The sequence below is a fragment of the Acipenser ruthenus genome, chromosome 11 (genome assembly GCF_902713425.1).
Source record: "Acipenser ruthenus chromosome 11, fAciRut3.2 maternal haplotype, whole genome shotgun sequence".
Classification (NCBI taxonomy): domain Eukaryota; kingdom Metazoa; phylum Chordata; class Actinopteri; order Acipenseriformes; family Acipenseridae; genus Acipenser; species Acipenser ruthenus.
Window position 1 is genome coordinate 40,508,093 of NC_081199.1, and position 26,466 is coordinate 40,534,558.

The 26,466-nt window shown below is 38.5% G+C and overlaps 1 protein-coding gene across 2 annotated transcripts in view; it reads right to left on the reverse strand.

Moving 5' to 3' along the window:
• The window catches only part of tmeff2a (transmembrane protein with EGF-like and two follistatin-like domains 2a), a 60,083-nt gene extending 35,903 nt beyond the window's left edge, over positions 1 to 24,180 (reverse strand). The window contains exons 1-4 of one of the 2 annotated variants that reach the window (XM_034043707.3): positions 23,551 to 24,180; positions 18,873 to 18,982; positions 8,350 to 8,479; positions 4,121 to 4,147 (exon numbers count right to left, since the gene is read on the reverse strand). In XM_034043707.3, the coding sequence (XP_033899598.1) occupies positions 4,121 to 4,147; positions 8,350 to 8,479; positions 18,873 to 18,982; positions 23,551 to 23,737 (454 nt within the window). In that variant the 5' untranslated portion in view covers positions 23,738 to 24,180. The remainder of the gene's footprint in view (positions 1 to 4,120; positions 4,148 to 8,349; positions 8,480 to 18,872; positions 18,983 to 23,550) is intronic. The other variant, XM_034043708.3, reaches the window with a different exon arrangement.
• Positions 24,181 to 26,466: the final 2,286 nt, after the last annotated feature.

Genomic DNA, 26,466 nt, shown 5'->3' on the forward strand with positions numbered 1-26,466 from the left:
AAATTACTTAAATTCGAGACGTCGTTGAAATTATTTTTATTCCTCACGTCTGTTCTGCTCAGTGTGTCTGCACTGACAGGAAGAAAAAAAATAACTTGGCGTGTAGTGGTGTATTTTTTCAAATGGCAATGTGCACACTATCAAAAAAAATGTACTTACTTTTACATGTTTTAATTGAATTAATTTACTCGTCTTAACTTAGTGTGTAGTTCAAAGTTATACATGGGACTACTTTATTTGGAGTAAGGATATTAAAAAAAAAAAACACTCCTTAAACATGATTTTACCTGGATTATAAATGCAATAAGGCCCTTTAGGGCATCCGTATATGTTGAATATATGGACTTCTGAAACCCAAGCCATGGTGCCCGGCTAGTACGATTTGAAAGCCCTGCTTGAGTTTATTTTCAAAGATATTTTTTTGTCCACATCAAAGATTCCTTCTCCCACTGAGGTAACTGGCTTGAGCAAAGGCAATGTTCTTTCTGCTCTGCAGCACACAGCTACTGGCGTGAGGGATCTGGAAGATAATGAGCAGTAATGTGGAACTGGATTGCAGGGAACAGTGAGCGAGGCTGTGTGAGTACCTAGTGTATGCGAAGCAGAAACGCAACTACTTAAAGGGTCACTTCACATCATTTTCATAAAAACAACAACAACTACAACCAAAAAAAGAACCCAGAAATCATCAATTCAAACTGCTGACAAATGTTTTGAGTTCATTTGAATTGCTGGCAGCTTTATAGTGTAGTCTGGGCCCTCTAAAAGCTTTCTCTCTCTCTCTCTCTCTTTCTCTCTCTCTCTCTCTCTCTCTCTCTCTCTCTCTTTCTCTCTCTCTCTCTCTCTGCTGCCGACAGCAGCTGCAGTCCGCGAGCCTGCACTGCACCGTGCTGAAGAACACAAACACTACCAAGTGCAAGGGAGAGGACGCATAATAATTTTGGTTAAAAACAAAAACCACACTACAGTTCATATAGTAAGTTCTGCAGGCGTTTAAATTTTAGGATTGAGATATCATTAAAAAAATATATATAAATAATATATATATATATATATATATATATATATATATATATATATATATATATATATATATATATATATATATATATATATATATATGAACATGATTTACATATTTTATTTAACATCATGTAAATTAAAGAAATGGCAAAATTAAGCCATAAGCCATACAGTAAGTATTTCATGTTAGATTTTGAAATGTCACAATTAGTTCATTCTATAGGGTGATGCTAAACTTTTGGCCACAACTCTAAGGCTAATGATTTGATTCATTTGTTTTTGGCAAGGTATGAATCTATTTAGCCTGCAACCAATAAGGGTGAGGGGAGATTTGACATTTTTGAAACCTGTGGCAAAGTGGTTAACAGTGTGCAGGTGCAGGTGATCAATAAACAGACCGACAATTATAATCCAGGTGCAATGTTGTTTAATGGTTTGTAATCCAATTGCCTGATGGCGTAACAACAGTAAATAATAAACAATGTTACCACGCACTACAGTGGCGTGTGTTGCTCTGTTTAAATCCACGGTTGGTTCCCAAATAATAAACAGTCCCGTTCTTATTCACCCACATGTAACACGTAACACAAACACAAACACAAGTCCGTGCTCGCGTGCTCGTAGTGAATATACAGTCCTTAATGAAACAAAGTGCAGTGATGTTGTCCGGATTGGTGCTGGCCTTTGGCGACAGCTCCGGATCGTGTTAGCCGTCTAAACAATAACAAACAGTATTTTTAGACAAGATAAAACAAACAAAACACTCACGATATATTCCATAACACTGGTCCTTCCAGGTCGTCCCGTAACCATAACTGAAGGAACAGATCACGTCGCTTCATCCCCTACTTATACTGTTACTCATGACCCCTTGGTAAATGATTGCAGCTGCTCCTCCAATCCGCAGCTGTCACATCATTTCCCTTCCGGGTCGATGAGTTAATGAACAGAAGCTCCGCCCCCTTTCTAAATGACCGACTTCCTTTTAACCCTCAGAATGAAGTGTCAGGCCAAATAGTCCTGGGTACTCTGTTCCTGTTACTTACTGCCCTCACAGGTTGGGAGGGAGATTTACCACCAAGAATCACTGTCTTTCTGTTACAAACCCCAAAAGAACAAGAAGACAACGTTAACCCCAGCCAATATTTTAAGCGCAGCACAGAGACCAGGAGCAAAGGACGCAGCTGGAAACCAAGTAGAGATAAACTCAGGAGAGATGGTAGGAGACACTTTTTAAAATTTGAATTGAAAAGAAAACTATCTGTGGAAAACTGAGTGGTTCAATTAACTGAAATGCTTAAAACTGATAAACTCAAAAAAGAGAACGTATGAAAACCGTGACTTCCTTTTATTAAATACCCCTGCAGTGTTCATTAACGCCAGTTAAAATGTTTATTTAACCTTTTCTGACATTAATGAATAAATTACACTGCCACAGGCGTGCAGTTGAATTATTTATGTACAGTATTCATTATTTATAATTAATTTTTTTTTATATTTCATGTATTTTTTATACATTTGATTCCCTGCAGCTGAAAAAGAAAACGCACAGTTCAGTTGTAACTTTTTTTTTTATAAAGCGCTGCACTAGAAATGATACATTCAGAATAATTTACAAAACCACAGTAAGTGCTTTCCTTTAGGGTAATGGGGGCCTGTATATGGGCATAGAAAAAAACCTGTGCAATCATGGTATGATTTACGATATCATACATCTGGTGGCGCTAGAATTGTGATGCAACAGTTCTGAGAGCAATGCTAGCAGGAGGACAGCTGTAACGGTCAGTCATCTACAAAGAATTGTAATAGACAAATATAAAAAGAAACATTAACTTATATCACCATGTATAATGCAACTGTGCAGCTCCAAATGCAAAAAAAGAAAGTGGTAGAGGTGTAATGATCCACTAATCTCACAATACGATACGTATCATGATATGGGATACGTATCACGATATGGGATATGTATCACGATACATGTGATTGTCCTGATTCACTAGTTCTCTGAGGCATAATAAGATCAAATATTCAATGATGGACCATTTAGTTAAAATAAATTGAAGACATTGAAATGAGAGAGGGGGAGCATTTCTCCATGGCAACTATAAAACACATGTATTCTTCATTCAGGAACCATTTAGTGATCTACAATGAGCTGCTGTGCTTCTGGTCTTGTATCTCATTGTGATATATCTAGTTCCTGGTCTTGTATCACGGTATGATATATAAAGAAAGCATCACGATTCATCAAGACATGATGGACCATTACACTCCCTAGAAACTGGTACTGACATTCCCGCAGAATTCCTAACCATTTAAAAAACAAAATAGAACACACCACGAAGTTCAATAATACAAGAAGAGGGAAGGTAAGTGAAGTGGCTCCATGTGAGAGATGTACAGTACATGGGGGCTGACGATGCCCTTCCCAATGGCATGTAGCTCACTGGCTGTTGCTGCCTTACAGACCTTGTATTGCTACAAGATATAGTCAGACCATTACAAGCCTGGTAATGCAATGACTTGCACTACAGAGAATAAGACAAACTTGGTACTCTGGTGTGTCTGTTACGCTTCAGCTGCTGATCTGCATAAACAAAAACGCTTAGAAAAGAAAAAAACAGCCGTAAAACTGAGACAGCAGAGGGTGGCAGAGGCCCCGGAAGAAGAAGATGAAGACTTGTGCATAATTCACCCCGAGCCACTACAAACAAACTCGTTCTTATCACTCTCTCCCTCTCTTCCTATTACTCGCTTTCTCATTTTGGGGTTATGAAAAGAGAGTTGATATGAATTGATTTCATTACTTACCTTGTGATAAATGGGATAAGTACTGTCCCTGTGACTGTGGATGTTTATAAACATCCATCCATCACTTTGTAATGCTTGGGGTGGGGGGTGTGGGGGTGTGTGGGGGGTTGTGTTTCCACACACACGCACAATAATGTAATATTTCAAATTGAATATGATATATGTTTAAACTAATATATATATATATATATATATATATATATATATATATATATATATATATATATATATATATATATAAAATATTCAATATTATATATTTGTTTATGTATCTGTTGTCTCTTACCTTCATCCCCAGAGCCTGATCCTGCATCTAAAAACAAATAAAGTGATATATTGTTATTATTAGTATTATTAAAATGCATAATACCAAGACAGATAAGGCACAAAGAGCTAGACAGTCGTTATTTGGGGTAGAACTGCATTTCTGTTTTAAATGTAAAAACTCGGATAGGTCTTTGGGATGTTGACTCGCTCTGTTTTCACGGATGGCATTGGCAAATTCATTTTTAGCAACAATTGGGCATATCTGAATCTGGGACTGTGAAAAGTACTGAAACACATCAACAATGGAGACTCCACAGCGGGAGGAGGGCAATCTCCTTGTGCCGATGACACAGATGGACATGGGTTTTAAAGACTGTGTACATATTCTTCCTTCTGTCTTTCACCAATTCATGCAGAATGAGATTTCCAAATACACCTGCAACAATGTGCCACTGTAGATAACCTTTGTAATGTACTGTTCTGGTATTGTGCAAAGACAGTACTGCTAAATTGTGACTACAGACAATTCTATTGTATTCATTATATAAATTCCCAGCAACACTAATAAACAGACGTGACAGTTTTAACTTGCCTACGATCTGTTGATTATCTGCTAATTGTGTTAAGCTAATGAGTTCAAATAGGCTGCCTTCCAGGATGAGTTTCCAGCCAATGGCAGCACATGTGTTCAGATAGGCTGCCCTCCAGGATGAGTTTCCAGCCAATAGCAGCACACATTTTAATGTGTTCTAATAGGCTGCCCTCCAGGATGAGTTTCCAGCCAATGGCAGCACACGTTTTAATGTGTTCTGATAGGCTGCCCTCCAGGGTGAGTTTTCAGCCAATGGTAGCACACGTTTTAATGTGTTTTTATAGGCTGCCCTCCAGGATGAGTTTCCAGCCAATGGTAGCACACGTTTTAATGTGTTTTGATAGGCTCCATTCCAAGACGAGTTTCCAGCCAATGGTAGCACACGTTTTAATGTGTTTTGATAGGCTCCCCTCCAAGACGAGTTTCCAGCCAATGGTAGCACACGTTTTAGCACATAAAGGAAAAGTTAAAGGGGCTGTACAGCACTACAGTTTTCTGTTTTGTTTTCTGCATATTTATCAACGTTTAGAAAATATACTCATTTCTTTCTATTATATTAATATTGTGCACGGTAGGCAGACATTTTATAATAATATTTATAGAGGTTTTTGAATGTCAAATCGTGTCGTACAGTAACTTAGCAACTTATGTGTACATACAAACGCTCAGCAGAAACATTCTGTTTTTTATATAAGCTCAGCAATATCAATATGTTTTTAGGTGCCTAGATTTATTGATACTTCTTAATTGTTGTCCTGTGTGGCATGCTGGCTTAATATCATTCTTCATCTGAGCAACAGGTATATAGAGGATAACAATTAATGCAAAGACATAACCATCCATTAACTGTTTATTGAATGCACTTTTCATTTTTCAGTATTTTCCCAGGGAAAAGTTAACTAAATTGTGCCCCAGGTCATCAAACAGTTTACACCATTTTTTTTAATGTTTAGATGGATTTTTGTTTTTTGCATTTGTGCATTTCCGAATTTCAAACAAAAGCTAATCTGTTAGCTAATATTACCATATTTAATATTTATCCCATTAGGAGTCAGGAAATAGTTGGTGCATATTAAATCCATTTAATCAACCTGAACTGCTAACAGTACAATTAGCAAACCAATTAACGTGAAAAAAGCTTGTACATGTCTTTGAATATTCCCTTTAAAGAACCAGAAACCACTTGCCTCCTCATGTAGGTTTTATTATTGATGTCAATATTTATATTTCGCCTAATCGCTCATGAAAAGTTAAGAAAGTGTTTTTTTTTCCGTTTACAAGACATTAGTCTGCTCAGCCTTTGATTGAACAGCTTGGAGTTCTGAAGGAACTGTAGCGCACAAACTTGACTGCCAGCAAATGTCAATAATGAAAATATAAATGAGGAGAGCTCGAGGGACGCCGACTCGTATTTGACTCTCACAGGCCTCCTGCTGTCTGGAGAGAGCTCGTTCTAGCGCACGGTCATCTGCTACTGGCCGTCAGCGTTTGAAAAGCCAGTCATTTAAGGTTTTGAAAAACTTGTTTCAAATGAATGTCAGGAGTCAGCCCTGTTTATACTAACTGTCATCCTGTGTGTTGCAGGTGAAGCAGAAATTGCTTTTTTCCTATTAAGTTGAACCTGTAGGTACCTTGTGGATTTGCTAAAGGGGGGTGGGGGTGTTTGCCTTTACTGTCTTTAGTTCACTGTGGAAGTATTCATTTTACATTAGCTTTAGACTATTCTGATGGGAGGGAATGGAATAACGAGCACAGCAGCTTTTTAATTTGAACTGTATTTTAACAGTGGGGCAATATCACTATGTAGATTTGGCCTGGAATAAAATAAACGTAATATGTTTATAGGTAAGAGTACAATTTGAGTTCCAACTCATAACGGGAAAGAAAGAGCTAGGGGCAAATGGAAGCCATGACCATAGTGCCTTATAACACATCATAAAGGACCACATTATAACCAGGGAGCACTGCATATCATGAGGTAGTTAATCAGTGTTTTTGACAGCGAGATATGCTGTAGCCTTTGTCCCGGTCTCCATTTGAAATGAGACAAATAAAGGAAATGGCTAACTTTGCACCAAGCAAACCCTAATCCAGTCCCTTGGCGGTCTGTTTCTGTTTCTGTACCTCTACAGCTTCAACACTCTGGCTTTTGCTTTATACCGCCCCCCCCCCCCCCTCCAAAAAAACAACAACTGGAAAACGAGTTTGACTGATTATCAATGTTATTTATCCAGTGGTGCATCTGATAAATGATCAGAATTACCTGTCAGTCTTTTCTGTCTTTGTTTATCTCTTCGTGTCACCCGTGTTAGCGCAGAGCAGTGTAGAAATAATTGTCTAAATGATCTACACGTCTATCTATCTCTCAAGTGCATCTAACCATCAAAAGCAAGCGAGTGGATATTGAATTGTTTTAATGATCCGTTTGCCAATGTGCCTTTCAGTGTCCAGACCCCGAATGAGTTATTGCCCTAATTGGTCTGTCTGTCCCTCCCCCAATAGAAATGGCTGATCAACGCTGGATTATTTGCCTTTCTGTCTGTTTCCACGTGTAAACACGGTAAGCTCCCGGATTGATCACTGTGGGTGAATCTGTAGCTGAGCATCCTGAAGTGAGCAGTGGCAGAATTAATAAGCGATCTAGTTTGTTACATGTTCCATTTTTTACTCTGTGTTCCACTTCACAGTTGTTGTTATTATTATTATTATTATTATTATTATTATTATTATTATTATTATTATTATTATTATTATTATTATTATTTATTTCTTAGCAGACGCCCTTATCCAGGGCAACTTACAAGATATCACATTATTTTTACATACAATTACCCATTTATACAGTTGGGTTTTTACTGGAGCAATCTAGGTAAAGTACCTTGCTCAAGGGTACAGCAGCAGTGTCCCCCACCTGGGATTGAACCCACAACCCTCCGGTCAAGAGTCCAGAGCCCTAGCCTGTGGCTTCATATCAGAGTCTTGTTAATTACTGCATATTTTAGAAAGCATCCTTTTGCAACAAAGGTCTTGAATAAGAAATTAATTTAAAACAAGACTTTGGAGAACCTAGCCAAGGTGCCAATATTGATTGGGGACGTTTGACAAGCAGTCCTGGAGCGTTCAGCATCATCTTCACTAATTAAAGGACTACTTTGCAGTTTGTTTCTCATTAGACTTTTTAAAGCCTTAGACATGAATTACTGTACTTTCAGCTGCTTGCTCGTGAGCATAAGGTACAGTTGCAATTTCTTCTTAAATATGATCATGATCACACTTGTTGTTGGATATGTTACTTACCGGTAACATGAATTTCCTCATCATTTTAAATCTTTTTTTTATTGAACCCATTAAGTGCTATTGTCCTCATTTGAGAATAGGCTACTTTGTAATTTTTTGGAGCATTCTTACCTGGCATCTACCTCTTATTTTAATGCTCTCTTTAACTATATTGTTATTATAACTTACATCCAAATGTAATGTATCAAGTTACATAAATGCAGCTTGTGTTCTGATTTTTTCAAAGAAAAATGAATTTGGTACTTAATGGGGATGGTAACACTTACTGGTTTATGATTTTGCACCCTAGTGCACGTTTAACTAAAAGAGCAGTAGGAGGCTGCAGTGGTGAGTGCAGTCTCCCAGTATGCAGTACGTACCGACTGGACAGGCCCCCTCGGACACCACTAGGACCTCAGTCTGTCTCTTGCAGGCGTCTTTCCGCAGTAAGCACTCGTTCTGGTAGTTCTCCTTATTGGAGCCACACACTGGCACATAGTCGTTGTTGCACTGAACAAGAAAGGAGGAAACTGTGTTATATACTCATCATATATGGACAGCAGTGTTTTAGAGCCAATGGTTATATACACCCATACCTTTAAACATGCAATCAAGGCTAATAAGAAGAGTAAATCAAACAGACAAGCATGCAGTGTAATGCGTTCAACGGAGAGCCAGCGGTTAGGAGTCGGAGCCCAGGATTAGTCACAGGAGCTCAGCCACTGACTCGCTCGCTGAGTGACACTCAGGGCTCCCTGGGCTACAGTTTTGTTTTAAGTGCGCAGCTGTAATGATTTCAAATGAAGAGAACCCACTTCACATACAAAGCACACATATTTACATGTACAGTGCTGGCTGTGTTTAGTAAACACAGGCTGGGCATTAAAAACAAAACACTCCTAACAAACACCTGTCAATTGCTATCAAAAGTTTAGATTTTCAAACTTTGAAACTGTCCTTCTAAATCTCCCATCTCCAGTGGATACAATCTGGAATAAGGTCTGTGTGTATTATTAGTTTTGTTTTCTGAGTTGTGCCTCCAGACACAAGAGGGCGCTGTTGTGTGAAGAGGCCAGCTAAGGGCTGCCACTCTAGACATGGCAGACTGAAGTCCAGGGAGCTGAAACTATTCGTTAGGTCAAAGTGAGGCTGCCTGGCTCATCAGGTGGCTTCTGGAGGATACTGGATGTGATGTCATGCTGAAAACGTCATGCTCTACAAATCCCATTTCCTTTTAGAGGCTATTGTTTACCTTTTCTGTCACTGATATCTGCAGTGTACACAAAGTGCCTATAATCAAAAGGCTGCAGCATTTTAAACCAGTTTTATTGTAATCATTTATTGCAGTTTTGTTTGGTTGTGAGGTATGTCAACCCTAACTTTATTTTCTGAATATCGCTAATGTTATTTAATCCTTTCTTCCCTGACTGTTCTGGGAATAGAAACCATTGCTTTTTCCGAATGTCTTGCACACAAAACGAATCATAATCTTTATAACAGCTTGTCAATACTGAGTGTTAAAGTACTACCATTGAAGTACCGGGTGAACCATTCAATTTCACTGGGATGCCAATGGAAACACCTGCAATGTATAGCACATCCTTTAGTGTAAATGGGGTGTCCGCATATGACTGAATGATTCATTATGCAAATTGGATCAATGACTCTAGGAGTCACACACTTAACAAACTCCCCTCAGTACTTTACAAAAACCTTGAAATAGTCCATCCCATTGATTAATTTGTTGCAACGCTCTGCAACTGCTTATTTGCTTACAAGTCCTGTAGCTCAGTAATCCCATTAAAGGAATTTTTTCTTTTCTTTTTTCGAGACAGTTGTATTGTTGTGTATAATAGGTTTTTGAGAAGACAAGCAGAAACATTGTGATCCAGGAAATAGCTTGCTTTACAGCACTTCACGCCTGGATAACCCAAGGTAAAGAGACTAATGAGCAGGACTGCCAGACACAGAACCACTGCTGATTTAATGAAATGAAGCCATTGATGAGTTCTGAGCACAGGAGCACGGGGGGGGTGGGGGGGGGGGGGGGGGGAGGGGCTTTCAATGTTATGACAGCTCTATCAAATTATGAGGTGAAAGCAGCAACATAATCCATTAAAATAGCAACTAGAAATCAGAATAATCAATCATAAAAAGAAAAAAGAAGCTTCCGATCACAGGATTGAAATACCACTTTAAAAAGCTCACTGTGCTTCTCCGCTAGTATAAACTCTCCATACAGAGAGGCTTTCCCCTACTTCTCTACAGTACCTGGCTTTACCTAGGCTTGGAATATGCTTACAATAATGTACTGTCCCCAAGAATATAGTGATGTGATGCCTTACAGAGATAAAATAATTAATATTAATAATAATACTAAACGGAACTCTAATGCAAGCGATTCAGCCAGTGATGTATTCAATGTATTCTGCATCATTATGTTCTAACGGGTTGCGCTGGAGGACATGTTTTCTCTTCTAAGTGTGTGTGGGGTGGTGGTGTAACTAGCTCCCCCTGCTGGTGAATGGTGGTTATGACGCTGCAGCTCTTGTAGCTCAACGGACAACATTCCTGTGCTAGATTGCAAGGTCCATGCATGTGTTGTGTGTCTCCCCACCCCCCCTCCCCCACATTTCTTTCTGCTGACTTTTTCAAGAAACTAGCACAAGCCTGCACATTATATACCACTTTCTACAGCTAACAAGTACACACAAGCAATTCAGGGCAATGCATGTTGTCTCATTATATAAGATAAAACACTACTACAAATCTAAATCAATTTGTATCAATTTATTATCAGCGGAAATGTAATATAATACACACATTCTAACCAACTGTTTGTTCCAGTAATAACAATGGCTTCCGAAGCAAAACAAACAAACAAAATCATTATTATTTGTATCCTTCACTTCTGTTTTCTACAATTACGGGCTTAATGCATTAATGAGCAATTAGCTTTTATTTTTTTTTTTATTTTTTACTTTACCTCTTGCTATATTATACTTTTTTAAATCATTTTGAGCGGAGTTCTGTTGCTCCCATATTGAGTTATTATCATGTTTCTCTAAATCAGCCTGCACCTGGCTTGGAGCTGTTTTGAGCTTGTCTGAAGAATCCTAACTGCTGGGACGGAACGGCCTTCCTGTAAGTTTAATTGGGATTCTGCTGGGGGTCCTGCAGTCCTTAACATAACAGAATGATTATTTCAGTGGGTTTACGTGCACTCAAATTGTTTTTCACCAGTTTTACTACGTTAGCATTTCTCTTTTGTAGCACTGCAGCACAGCTTATTAACTTGGGCCAGATGTATTTTCCAATGCATGGGTACTGCTTAACAGGCACTGAGGAGTGCAATGCTATGATGGGTTTTACGATGCTTCCACAGCTTGCCAGACAATCACACTTGTCATTGTATCTTCTTTGGCACTGCTCCTCCTCTGTATAATCCTACAGTATTGACTATTATAACAATGCTTATTTAAGCGTTGTGGTTCCTAAAGAACCACAACGCATTTTTATTTTTTTTGGCCGGTGGTCCTATTGTATTAACTGCTAGAACTGTGTATCTGTTTGTGATTACTTTGTAACACTTGTGATCTTTAACAAACTCACTGTTGCAGGGGGAAAGAAATGACCGGTGTGCACCCTTAATGGTGGTCAAATATAAACATTCAACTGATAACATCTCATCAGGATCTTCATGTCATGTTTAAACTCATGCCAGCACAGTAAGATTACCATTTCCTAAGCTGTTTTTATACTCTGCATTTACTGTGCTTTGGATAACCCATGGCATTGAAAGTGCTATTTACCAAGCTAGTCTGTGCTTCAGCTCCTTAGTTAAGACTTTACTTTGTCGAAGCAGGAAACGGCAGTATATCAGTGCAGTCTAAATGTAGGCACACACAAGAACCCCCATTGCATATCTACAGGCTGCTTATTAACATTTAACTGCAGATCAATTAAATACTTATTCATGCAAAATAAAGCGCTACCACATTTTATTAACTATGCTTTTAGTATGCTTTACAACATTTGGCTATGTTTTTACCATGGTATCCCGCAGCCCATTTTAATAAGGGTTAGGCTGCTTGGATGTGGAGTTCTGCAAAGTTGTGTCTCCCGCAGAGGGCTTCTTTTTTAACAGCTGTTTAACAAGCACACTCAGGACTGAACAAGCCAAGTCAATCTGCATGAGAAACTCCTGACTCCCTGCAGCTCCAGATTACACACAGAGGCTGTTAATACATCTGGCACTCTTACAAGGAATACCAGGGTATGCAACTTGATACAAAAACAACACATCTTAGCAGCCAGGCTATTGTTATTTAGAATTCCTGTGGCTACCAAGAACATTCCCTGAAGAGGAGACAGGCATGTTTTTTGTTCCGCAGTTTGCTTTCATTATGCAAGAAAATAAAAATGTTTACCTTTTCTTTGCCCTGCTTAATATGATTTATGGTTAGTCAGTGGCCGTGAAAAGAAAGTAACAGAGTTTGAATTGATTTCGACTTCAACGACAGGATACAATTAATGTTTAGCTGGTTATTTTGGCTCACTCTCTGTTGTTTTCTTTAGAAGGAGAATGGCTGACATTTTTACATAGATAGACAGAAATCCTATAGTCCTGGCCAGAGACACTGAAGGAGGAAGAGAAAGAGAGAGATACAACAGTCTGAGCATATGTCAGCTTGAATTCAGAATGGAGGACAGTGTGTATTCCGTAAAACCATTTGATTACGATTTTAAAAACAGAAAGGAACTTTTTTCTTTTCTTGAAAGTATTATAGCCTTACTCAGAACTGAATTTTACATAATGGTCCTGTTTCCTGGGTCTGTCAGGTGGCACTAGCTCTCTGTTCTCATGAAAGTGCTATATTGTCAGAAGCAGATGGCTAAGGCACTCCTCTAATTCTTGTAGGCTCTTTGATCCAGCTCTATCTCCACTACACAGTAAAGCTTTTACAGGCACTTCTCTGCCTTGTTCTCAGTGCTGATCCTGATACTTTCACCAAACCAAGTCTGCTCTGCTCTACTGAGGACTCATTATCAGTGCTGATACCCTCTAAGGAACAGGGATGCTGTGCGCTCCACCCTCTCTCTGCTTCAAACACTTTCAAAGAACAGGCCCCCAGACACCACCTTCACTATAAGGCTCCCTGGCCTAACAATCATTAGCATCAGGTTACTACACTTTACAGTCGGCCTAAAGCTCCTTGCTGCAATAGTATCTGACAGCACAGAGGCTTTTAAACTCCAATCCCTGACACTTCAAACCCCCCCTTGCAACCTGTGCTGACAAATGGACTGGATCAAGGCCTGGGTGCACTTACATACACTTTACTACTGAATAACCTCTCAGCTCGCCAGATGCTTTTATACAGACTAAACCTCTCCTTTTCAATTCAGGCTTGGTTAAAAACCATCCATGGCAGAGACTGCTCCCAGATTTCCTCTAGTGCATTGTTATCCTTATACTGTTTTTGGTGTCACTTGACCGTGAATCTGTTTTTAAGTGTAGCGTACAAGGAAGTAAACATTCCGAATCCTAATGAATCTTTTATTTTAGAATTGGGAGTGTTTGCCTCTGAGATCACTGCACTTCAGCGTGATTATACATTACAGAAAGATACCTCAGAAAGCATTGTCTTGTTCTCTTTCTTTCATTTTATATACAGAACGCCAATTAAAATCCAAAGCCGGAGTGATGTTTGAAAGGTTACAAGGGTGTATTAAGTGCAATATTTCACATTTTAACATTTTATACACAAAAATCATTAGGCTGCAATACGTCCAACAGGAAAGACACACTCGTGTGTTAGATGTGAGTGTGTGTATATATATATTCACGTGGCCAATATATATACACACGCGTGGCCAATGCAGATCCACATTATAAACACATAAGCATAACAATAGTGTGCAACGTCTTCATGTAGGATTTAAAAAAAAAAAAAAAAAAAAACGGAACCGACATTTTATTTGAACATGGTGACGCTCTTGAATGATGTCATGAGGTTCTGCAGAGTGCTTTCCATTCAAAGGGAATTGTCGGCTTTTAACTGACCAATTATGTTTTGCTTCATCTCAATTTAAAATGTAAACCTCAAAGAATTGTAACAAGAGGGATTTTTATAAACACACAGACACTGTCCTGTTTCAACAGAAAGCAATTGTGTGAGTGCTTTATATATGGAAAATATATTTCCAAAAGCACCGATTGTGGCTTTTAGAAGGAATGCAAATTTAGCTGACATTTTGGTACATAGTAGACATAAACTGATTGTAGACACATTACAGGACATTCAAACTTCTAAGAGCACATGTAAGGTATGTTTGTAAAGATAAAATTGAAATCAGAAATAGAGAAAAAAAGTAATCTTAAAAAATCCCTCATGCAAATCTAGCAACCTTGTTTATGGTATATTTTGCCAAAAATGTAATAAAATTAAATATGTAGGCGAGACAGGTACAACATTATACAAACGCATACAGAATCACCTATCAAACATAAGAAATACACAAGTAAATGAACCAGTGGTTCAGCACTTTACAAAGAACAAGCAGAACACGAATGACCTAAAATTAGTTTTAGAAAAAAAAAATCATTACACAATGTACAATACAGAAGACTAAAAGAAAATAAATGGATAAATAAATTCAGTACCAGGATGACTGAAGGTTTAAATAGAAAGTTATAGTAGATCATTACATCATCAACTACAGTATGTGGTGAATGACATCACAGTCACATTAATAGATTTAAATAGAAATAAATGATTGTAGTTGCCATGACATCCAAAGCCTATAAGTACCTCCACTGTTTATATATATATATATATATATATATATATATATATATATATATATATATACACATACAGGTAGTGGACCAAAAAATGGAAACACCTGGGTAAATGAGGGACACCAAGTATATTGAAAGCAAGGGCTTCCACACAGGTGTGGCTCATGCGTTAATTAAGCAAATAACATCCCAGCATGCTTAGGGTCATGTATAAAAATGCCGGACAGGCCTGGTTGCCTATAATTATGGCTAGAAAGAGGGGTGATTGTTGGGGCGCATTTGGCAGGAGCTTCAGTGTCCAAGACAGCTCAACTTGCTGATGTTTCGCGAGCAACGGTGTCTAAGGTGATGTCGGCATGGAACTCCGAGGGAAGGACATCATCAGCAAAGGGCAACAGTGGGCGGAAGCGCAAACTCCAAGATTGTGATATCCGTGCATTAATTCAAAGTGTAAGGCAAAACAGGTGAGCAACTGCAGATCAATTGACTGCAAATTTCAACCTGGGGCGCGAGCAGCCAGTTTCATCATAGTGGCCCAACGCCCTATTAGTGACTTTACATTGGTGTTTCCATTTTTTTGTCCACTACCTGTATATACATGTTAATTTGTCAACCTCTTATCTATTATTTATTTGAACATGTTTATGCACCGTAATAAATACATAGAACATTAAATATATTACGAGAACAATTAAAGGAAAAAAAAGACTTTTAAGCCTCTGCCTGAATAATGGTGCTGACTTTACAGATCCTGTTTTGTACATTTCTGAATCGATACCAGACATGGATATTTCCAGCAGGAAAATGAGCTCCTGAGTCTCTGATGCAGGCTCATGCTTCACCTCCCCGTGTGTAGATGATAAAAGACTTCACTTACTCCAGTTGCTTGTTTATATAATACTCTTACAACGTGTATAAATGAAATAGAAAGAAAATCAAGGGTTTTGCCAGCTCATTAATTTTAGCTTAAAGACAGCACTGAACTCATATAATAAAGAAATTGCTTTTTGGTTGCACTGATTTGTAAAGCTCCGGAATTATGTTTCTGTTTCATTTTTTTTTCTCTCCCTGAAATCTAATCTTCATGACACTCTTGAGCAGATTGTATTCTTGAGATCTAATGAAGCAGCTCTGAGTCAAATGGGAACCTTCATTCTGATCACAAGTTCCAGAAGGACTAGGATAACAGCCTGGGATCAAAGGTTAAACTGAGACTGCCTGTGCTCCGACTTGCATTCATTTGTTTAACTGTACCAAAAAATTAAAAAAAGCACTAAACAAGCTTGCAATGGGAAATCCAGGACAGCTGTTAAGCCCCTAACATTATGTTTTTCTGTATATATATTGGCCTTGGGTCACATTATATGTCATCATCCTGTTTTCATTTCTATCACTCGAATCTGTGTGTCTCTCAGTCCTGACGCTGATTCTGCTAAACACTGGAATCTTAGAACAGTGGAATATGCATGACAAGGTTCAGTTTACCTTCTGAAAATACGTCTAAACTGCTGCAGTTTGATTAAAATACAGAGCGGGCAGTACCTGGTTTCTGACCAACAGCTAGTTTTCCTGGCTGGTTGCACATTATTTGTCATTGAGAGTTGTAAATTAGAACCCGTTGCTGCGTTCATTTCGTTGACTTGTTAAGGGTCCTTATTAAAAGAATTGAGCCCATCATGCAATGATGGAGTCTGCCTGTCTGCTGTCACACTCTCCTTTATAGAGGTTTCAGATTGCATTTGACTGTAATCCCATAAACTCTCCATTTTCTACAAATACTTTTACCCTGTCAGGTACTGTGCGATTATTAGCCAGTTACGAGGCCCCTGTGCATGTGTGTGTGCTGGTTTCATGTCACTTTAGGCTGGGCACAGAAGGCAGGATCAGTACAAGAGCCAGAGCAGCATGGTTAGGTTCAGCTACAGCAACTGCCCTTAAAACCTTTCATGGAAATTTAAGAATAGAATGATTTAAAAAAAATGGATGAAAATGTTACATCTGTAGTATATAACACAGGCTTCTTTTCTTGTTTATTAGGTTTCAGTTTCCTGGCTAGAGAAGAGAACTTCTAAATACCCTTGCTCGGACTGATTTCAATAAAACATCTAAGAAACTACTTAGTAAGGAAATACGTTGTAGTGATAATTCTTATTTATGTTTCTGGGTCACATCCAAAAGAAGGCTTACAGTAGTGCGTTATTGGAGTCCATCTCATGCAACTAAGCATTTCTTCCTTCTTTTTTTCACTTTTACTTGTTCACATTACAATACACCTTTCAATTAAAGAGCTATTAATGACCAGAGTAACCAGGGGGCTGTGCAGCAGACATCTAAAGCAAAGATGTGGTTGGAGACATACGAAGACAAGTGCTAGACAATATGCTCCATTTGACCCAAGGATCCTTAGATAATGGCACTAAGAATAGGGCTGTATATTTTTAGCCTAGAAATAAATGACTCCCAGATAGAAATCACACTCATGGTTTGCCCTTGGTAGAGAATTACTGACTAATATAATTTCTGTATGATGAAACCGCAAGCAGGCTGAATAGAGTAGTTATTATAAGACCATGGGGGCTATTTTAATGATCTTAACAGCGGCAGATCCTAATAGTGACGTTCAAAAACTTATGATCTTCTTCAGTCCTCTTGTTTGTATTTGTATTGTGTTCTGTGATATTAGTAAGGGGGTCAATAACTCACCCAGGCTAGGACAAAGTGCCAGAAGAATTACTATAGAGTGTTTGGCAGCTCTTTAGATCACAGGGAATAATTGGTTGTGTAATTACATTGTAATAACACTGTAATGACACTGCAATAATTCATAATTGGAACATGTAACTGTAGAGCCTCAGCCATTGTCTTTGTATTTGTTCAGCTATAATCATGGGAGATAACAATGGGCTAAGCCTAAACAGCTCTCTCAGAGAATAATCTCTTGGTCTCTTCTTCCTCAAAAGGGGTGCCTCAGAATAGACACAATGCCATCTTTCTAGGGTGTGACTTACTCCTTCAGCAAAGCAAACCAGAGCTTAAACATAGACAGTGCAGCATGGTAGGAGAAGGACATACAATTGAAAGGAACAGCTCAAAAACATCCAACGATGTATGAGAATTGGTAAATAAATGTTAAACAAATTAAATCGTCCTCCACCTGTTCCATGTCAGGCTAGCAGCTTGAACGCACTCTGTGATGGGTTTATTTAGCCCAGCAAAATTATAGGGTTGTTGATTATGTTTGATTCAGGCTCCCTGCTACATTAGACCTCGACCAGATCATCTTTGTTAGAATAATCAGCGGACCTGTCTCCCGGAGATTGTACTACCATGAGGGCTGAGCTCACTCGACCGACACTCACGCTGCAAGCCTTTCAGCCACATCACATTTTTTTGCAGAATATTTCACTATGAACCCCATGCTCCTTATACAGAAAAGTGACACTTTGACGTCACTGAATTCTAGTGCAGAACAAATGCCCTCCCTGGCAGTATTAGTAAACAGATAGCCTTGTTTATCTTTTGTCCCCAGTGACTCCCTGTCCTACTGCTAAGCCACATTCTCAACAGAAGCCCTGTCCATTACTACAGCTGCCTTAAGTCCTGCCAGCGGCGTCTTTGAGGAGCCTCCAGCACCAGTTAATCCACTGCAGCACCTGATGTACAAGATCTCCCATCCAATAACAGCACTTATCAGGCCAAACTCTGCTTAGCACTTGAGATCTGATTTATATCAGAATACAAGTCAGTGTGGCTGCAAGCCTTAGGAACTGGAGCTTTACATGCGAGCACAATGTGACTGTCAGAATGGTGTAGGAGAATCACTATCCAATAAATGTGTGCCAAGATCGAATGTGTCTACAATGGATCTGCACATGTGATTTTTTTTTCAGCACCTGAATGTACAGTACTTTCAATACAATGATGATGAATGAATTCAAATAATTACATATAAAGTAAACAGGATATAAATACTTGGCAGAAATCCTGGAAATTATTTTTCAATGTAGTTGCTAATACAATGAGAGCCACAGTGTCAAACAAAGATAAAGAAAACAAAAGTAGCACTGCCAGAGCAGCAAAAGTAATGATTCTTCTTACCTTGAACTCACAGACACACGTCACAGTCTCTCCAATCTGCAAACATTCCCCGTCGAACTTGCACGTATTCGTGTCGCAGAGGAACAGGTCGTTATCTCGGTCATCAAAACCTCAAATACAAAAATTAAAAGGAGCAGGGTCACAGCCAGGTCTAACCTGAGAGCAGGTTCCCTTTCTGAAGTGTTTGTGAAGACCACATCAGAACTTCCTTGAATCCATTCAATTTATTTTCTCACTTAGATCATTATTTGCCAAGCTTATTCAGTATAGCAGCTGCTTCTGAAAAGACTCCCCATGACTCAGCATAGTGCAACGCTTATATGTTTTCCTGCTTCAATTCCCCACAAACAGCCTTGAAGAGTCTTTTCAGAAACAATTCTTGTCGGAATAGTTATCAAGCAAGGTAAGCCATGACCTATGACCATACTGAACACACATAATAAAATATTAAACAGGTAGCAAATTAAATATTAGGAAAACTCTACAAAGTATATCTTTAAGCGTGTAATGTATTTGAAAATGTGGAAGCAATGACTCATGCTTTATCTCAGTATACTGCTGCGATGGATAATGACTACAGTATCTGAATGAACTTGTATTAACATAACTTTTGTTCCACTTTCTTGAGTAATGGAAAACAATTATTATTATTTGTTTATTTAGCAGATGCCCTTATCCAAGGCAACTTACAGAGACTAGGGTGTGTGAACTATGCATCAGCTGCAGAGTCACTTCCAACAACATCTCACCCGAAAGACGGAGCACAAGGAGGTTAAGTGACTTGCTCAAGGTCACACAGTGAGTCAGTGAGTGAGCCAGGGACCTCCTGGTTACAAGCCCTTTTTTAAACCACCGGACCACACAGATTTAAACTCCGATCAATGCAAAAGTTGAAAAAGACACTTCAGTTTTTTGGGAAAGGGTCATGTTTTTCACACAGCTCATTAAAATGTTTGCATTAGGCAGTTCAGCAAACTGATATATCAAAGGTAACCAGGGCAGGACGGATCTGGTTGGAAACACCACGGTACCATGGTAACAAGATACTGAGGTAACCATAAGTGGGTATACAGCAAGGGTGCCACCAGTGTATACATTACCATGGCAGGCAAGTATAACCTATGGGGCCATATTTTCAAAGCGTTACAGCTTTTAATTTTGTAACACAAACGTAATGTATTCTCATTTTTAAAAATAAACAACTTAATAAAGAATGGCGGAAACCCTTTGAAAATATGGTCCATGGTATCCTCTCCTGAATGTATCCTGTTTCTACAAACCAAATGTAACGCTGTGGCTCATCATTGTGACCGTTTATATGTGTAAGCTACTACCTGGAGGAACTGGAAGAGCACTGATGCACTATTTTTTTTTAATTCTAATTCAGTTTATATTTGTTCACTTCTAAGCCCTCTTTGTTTATGTGATTAATTGACTCTGATGGTCAATTTTAAGAAGCCACATGATAATCTATCGCCCTGTGAAACACCAGCTTCACAGTATTTTTTCTTTTTTTTGTTTAAATTCAAACTTACATCTCTTTCATATCCCTTTCATAAATATTAAACAAAAATGTCAGTGACATTTTTTTTGTCATATTGCAAGTCAAATACAAATGGGTTTTGCTGAGCTATTTGAAGAAAAATGGTTCGAAATCTGTTTTTATGACTCTCTTTGTTATGTAGCTGCTGTTTCTAGTCTAGAAGCGCCTTCAAAACTTAATAGCAACTCCCCAGCAAATGTGTATTAGAGAATTATATAAAGCACCTTTACAGGAAAAGAAAGCCGACCAGAAGATTATCTCTTGGATTTAAATGAATAATTAAATAAAAACAAGTCGGCAGGCATACAATATTAACGAGGCGCTATGTCAATAATAGCCTTACACGGGTAACGCCGAGACTCTCAGTGGCATGATGCATACAATTAGGCACAACCCAAACCCATTCTTATTTCTACAGTACAGTAGCTTAGCATAATGTATTTTTTCCAATAGCTACTTCATTGTTCACAGCGGTGGAATGCAGATCCATTCCGTCTCATGCATATTCCAGGGTTTTTTTTTAATAACACTGAGCGCTGACCGAGACCTAATTGGTTACATTCAAAGAACACAAAGGGCATCACATTACTAGATCATATATTTCCATCAGATTAGCGGTCTATAAAAAGCGCTGTCTGTATAAAGCGTCACCGTGGAAGACAACAAAAGAAAAAAGTGCCTCTCGATCAGCTACACGGAAGATGCCACCGCACTAGAGGATCAGCGACTAAGCATCACATATCAAATGTTTGGTGGCAGGCGATGCACTCTAAAAACACATCAAGCAATTGGCTTCCTCTTTTGATCACATAACTGTAGTCTATTGTTATGGTTCGCTTGATCCCGAAAGTAATTTGCTCAAACCGCAGGCTACTTTAGGCGATTTCGACTGTTAATCAGCTCAGATTTAGCTCATTTTCTGCCCTTTCACATCGCGTCATGGAAGCAGAACAGGTATGGATCAAATTCACAGTTCAAAATTATAAAATGCAGTGAAGATGTTTGTGTTCAAATTTTAAAATGCTGTCACTTTATAACCGCATGTTGTATCATCAACAAGTTTTGAATAACATTCCCTGGCGACGAATTTTAGGTACAATCCTCTTGAATATGACCAATGTATTATGACCCCGTTCTACTTCATCTATAGTACGATTCAATTTCACAACACAACAAAATCAAAACCAAAAATGCATCGAACGTCGAAAATGAATACAACCTAGATATAATAATAATAATAATAATAATAATAATAATAATAATAATAATAATAATAATAATAATAATAATAATAATAATGTACACCGTCACCCAACAGTGCTTAATATGGCTGTAATTCTATCTAGGGTTTCTGATGACATATACATCACAAGAGCGCTAGTTGGAGTGCTTTATCAATGTCACAGAATTACAGCCCTATATGTGCAGTTTTGGGTGTATATTATTTGTTATAATAAATGGTGACATAACATAAATTATTAAATTGTAGTGTTTATTTTTAACAATTGAAAAAGTGTTGGGAATAACAAAAAAAATATTAAATGTCAGTATTTTTATTTCATTAATACTGTCTTCTGACTACATGTATCACTACTACGAATACAACTGCTATCACTACTAATAATAACAGAACAATAACGATACAGTTTCCTATTATTGTGCCACAGTACAGTAATTACAGTAACGCTTGAATTCCGGAGCGCTGAGTGCAGCAGGAGGGCGAACAGTATTCTACTGCCTGAACTGACTACAATTTGGATTCAAAATGTGCAAAAACTGTGAATCACACTGCAACGTTGCCATAGTCTGTGGTGCCTTTAACACGAGAGAAGGGCTTTACAAAAACAAAGCGCCGTGTTTTAAATGTGAATTTGCAAACCCCGAGTTATGCTAGTGTACAGAACTGTACCTGACTCCGGCGCCTTTATGTGCCACAGAATGAACGACGGGAGCCGGTCTTCTGATTTACAAGGTGTCCACTCAGGGAGCGCTTTATGGCCGCTGCTGTAACTTTTTATAGAGTCGAAAGAAACCGTTTTACTGTGCAGACAACGGAGGCAGGGAGGTTATTGGTTTAAAGTGGATGCTATCGTAAAATGGTTCTGTGGCATAAAAAAATAAAAGCCAAGGCGGCTAGGACATCGGTATGCATATAGGCTAGGGGTTTGGGAAGCGTTGCTAACAGTAACAATAAACCTAATAGTGTAATGATTAAGAAGCATGTGAAAGTACTGGTCCGTAGCTTCATTGCACAGCTGTTATGCTATCTAATGCATGTGTCATGTAGTTCTACAGCTTGGCAATGCTATCTCTCCACTCAGTTTTGTCACTGGTTGTAAATATAGGCTTTCTGCGTTTAAAAGTGGATCCAGTACAAACCCAATACATTCCGGCTACATGTAAGTAATACAGTTATATCAGTACCTACAGCACATTAACAATCCCAAGCTGATGTCAATTCCATAAATGAAAATGATTTATGGAACAGTATCATAATAATTGAAAAAACTAAATCCAGCACGTTCATTCAAATATGTTTTGTTGCTGGTATGCAGTTATGCATTTTTAATATAGATTATTGTCATCATTATAAACATTACTGTAATTATCCTCTGTACTGTTCATCGTGTATGTATCTAACTACGTGACACATAGAAACGATCTGTTTTTGTGACCAGCACTTTAAATGTGGGTGCTACTATTCAACGGAGGGATTGACAACAAACTGGGCAATTCAACGACAGGCAGCACGGGTGTGGGGTTACGGAAGGGGTTATCCTCTAAAACGAGGATTCGATCTGTGAGCAAACAGTGGCAGCCTTTCCAACACCATATCTCACCTCGAAGGCGTTACTGTTTTAAAAACGGCACTGAATGGATTCACCAGTAAACTCTCGTTTATTAATTGTAGCGTAGTGTACCCCGTTTTCAGGAGACCATAGTCTGTCAAGAAATCACAATTTTACACAAAACGCCGTAAGTAAAGCACAAACAATCACATTCACTTGAGCATCACACATTTAGTAGTAAGGGGGTGAACTGCAAATCCCATCTTTCTGTATCTTCTTTGGCGCAGTATCTTAAAGGATAGAAAAGAAAGAAAGAATGAAAGAAAGCTACACATATGCTGCTTACCAGAACAGTTCCATCCTGTGGGAGTTTGGCAATCGCTCAGGGAGGTAGGGAAAGCGCGAAGTTGCTGCACAGGTAAGGTTACAACAAACGTTACCATCGCTATCAAAAGCCACTCGCTAAGTGTCCTGCTGCGCTGGCGCCCGTGATAAGGCTCCGGCACCGCCGCCGCTGATGTAGAGAATCGCATTTCAAACCAGCAGCCTCCCCCCAAAATAAAACTCAGGGAAATGCAGAAGAAACAGCAGAAACTCCGGTCCTAGCAGTACTGTGGTCCCCCGCTGTAACACCAGCATCTTCCGAACAAGGCAGCGAGCCCCATCCACGGATGATCCGCCCGGGCTGAGGTGTTGTAGGTGGACTGTGGGGTTTAAGGGGCGAGGGTAAGGGTGGGGGCGAGGAGGGTAGGGAGTATTACATATATACCATGCACTGTTAATAAATCCAAACTGGCGTAGTCTTGCTGTACGTTCCTCTACGGGAAAGCGCCATGCAGAGGCTGGATGCACAGTCTACCCTCTCTGTACTTGAAATTGAACTGTATCTGTGCTTCGAGCTGCAAGTTAGTTAAGCCACCGTCTCTCCCTGTCTCTTCCCTTCGCTTTGAATCTCGCCTACTCTGATTCACCGCAAGCAGACTAGCAGGTTTCCAGCCTGGTTATGGTCACGTGATGCTGGGGATTGCGGGTGAGTGCAGGCAGAGAGAGATGTGATTGGCTGAGAGGGATGCAGGTCTGTGGAGCTGCGCAAAGCTTCTAAATTCTCGTTTTTTGGTTAGTGTAGGTAGGCAAGGGAACAGGCAAGCTACCTATCACTTTACTGCTATTCTGTCAGCGCTGGTTTGGGATTTAGGTACAGTGTCTTAATAATAATATCACGGTTATTTATATGGAGAACAAGGAATGCATTTGTTTTAAAGAAAAGAGAAATGAAGACCATGGTCAGCATTTTTTGGATGCTGTATGTTGTCGGTATTCTGCTGTGTATGCATGCATCGCTGCATATACACCCTCTCGCGCGGGCGCACACACACACACACACACACACACACACACACACACACACACACTCATGCACAGGTATGCTCATGCTACATATTATGAACATTACGAAGATCGGTCGATCTGAAAAGCTCGTTTTCAATTTCATGAACGTGACTGTTACATTCCACCAGCGCCGCTCACTCTCGGACATGCGCCGACACGCGCTGGTGGTTGGTATTCACCACGGACTGATCACAGGATTACAGGCGGATTTTTGTTTGTGCGTGTTTTTTTTTATTATTATTATTGTTTTTAATCCACTACGATGAATTTCCAAAATGCAATTAATTCTTCTTCATGTCACATTTGACAGACTGCATTATTTTAAAAAGCATTAACACAGGTCTTCAAGGCGAGTGCACATTAGTTTCAATAACGTTTACTAGATCCACCAAGGCAGATGCGTTTAAATATTCATATTTAAACTAGACAGTGTAAAAACAGCCGCACTGTTACTGAAATACAAGAAAGGAATATATTTAGTGCTTATACAGACATGGGCAGTTATTATTATTATTATTATTATTATTATTATTATTATTATTATTATTATTATTATTATTATTATTATTATTATTGACTGTGTATCACATATCAGGTATTAGCATTTAAACTAATGCTTTGTTTGTTTAATTACCAGTAAAGGAAAACATAACACTAAAACTGCAATTAAGTGATGTTAAGTGAGTTGCTAACTGGGCATAACTGGGCATAATTACCGTTTTTTAATTAATTATTAGTACCTTTTTACATTTGCTTCAGTTTGCGTGTGAAAATATTTCTTTTATATCACATTTAAGTAAATCAACCCCTGCGTGAAACGGTACGGTAATGTGCTTTACAATACCTTTATGTGCTTTACAATGGTTACACATTCATTACATACAGAGAACATACAGAATTATATTTTACTAACGTGCGAAACATGAGCATACGCAGGGCCGGATCAACAGCCACATACACACATACAAACATGCATACACATACACACTCCTCTATATACATTACAGCCTTTATAACTAGCCCTCCACCCTTTTACAACAAGTACAATTCTCAGTTTGAAGTTATTATGAACAACTGAATGAATCTGACAGAAAATTAAATTATAGTGGGTATGCTAAATACATTTCAGAATAAAACTGGAAAAAACTGAAGCCTGCGTTAAATCCTGTAGCACAGGGCGACAGTGACGTTTCCTGATTTACTGAATAAAAAGGCAACCGTTCAAACAAACAAGGAACACCATATGAAGTTGAAACAGGTAATATATATATATATATATATATATATATATATATATATATATATATATATATATATATATATATAGAAGGGTGTTCAAACTTTTGTGCACTAACAGTAGCTCCACAATAGTCTACTAAATAAATAGTAAAAAAACAAACATGCCTGTACACTGTTGTGTAGTCAGATACGTTATATTACTACACACAATCGTCTATGTTTCCTAGTTTTTTTGTTGATCGGGTAGATTTTGACTTGCTGCATTAAAGAAAATGTCCTTTTCTCAAAGAGCAGAGAAATCGCCAATGTTTTGGCATACAAGTAAGTTTAGGTGTTATATATTGTAACACAGGCGTATCTGGTTCGCAGCGGAATAAAATAAAACAACACAGGATGCAGCTCAAAGCAGTAAAAACAGCTATTTTTATTGAAAATTGAGTGGCATGCAAAAGGTTAACATACACCTCCAACGACACAACACAGTATATATATATATATATATATATATATATATATATATATATATATATATATATATATATATATATATATATATATAGATGGGCTTCAGTGAGTTACTGGAAAATAATTCCATCTAGGGTTTATGTGACGTAGGTGTTAAGGTTCAAATTGC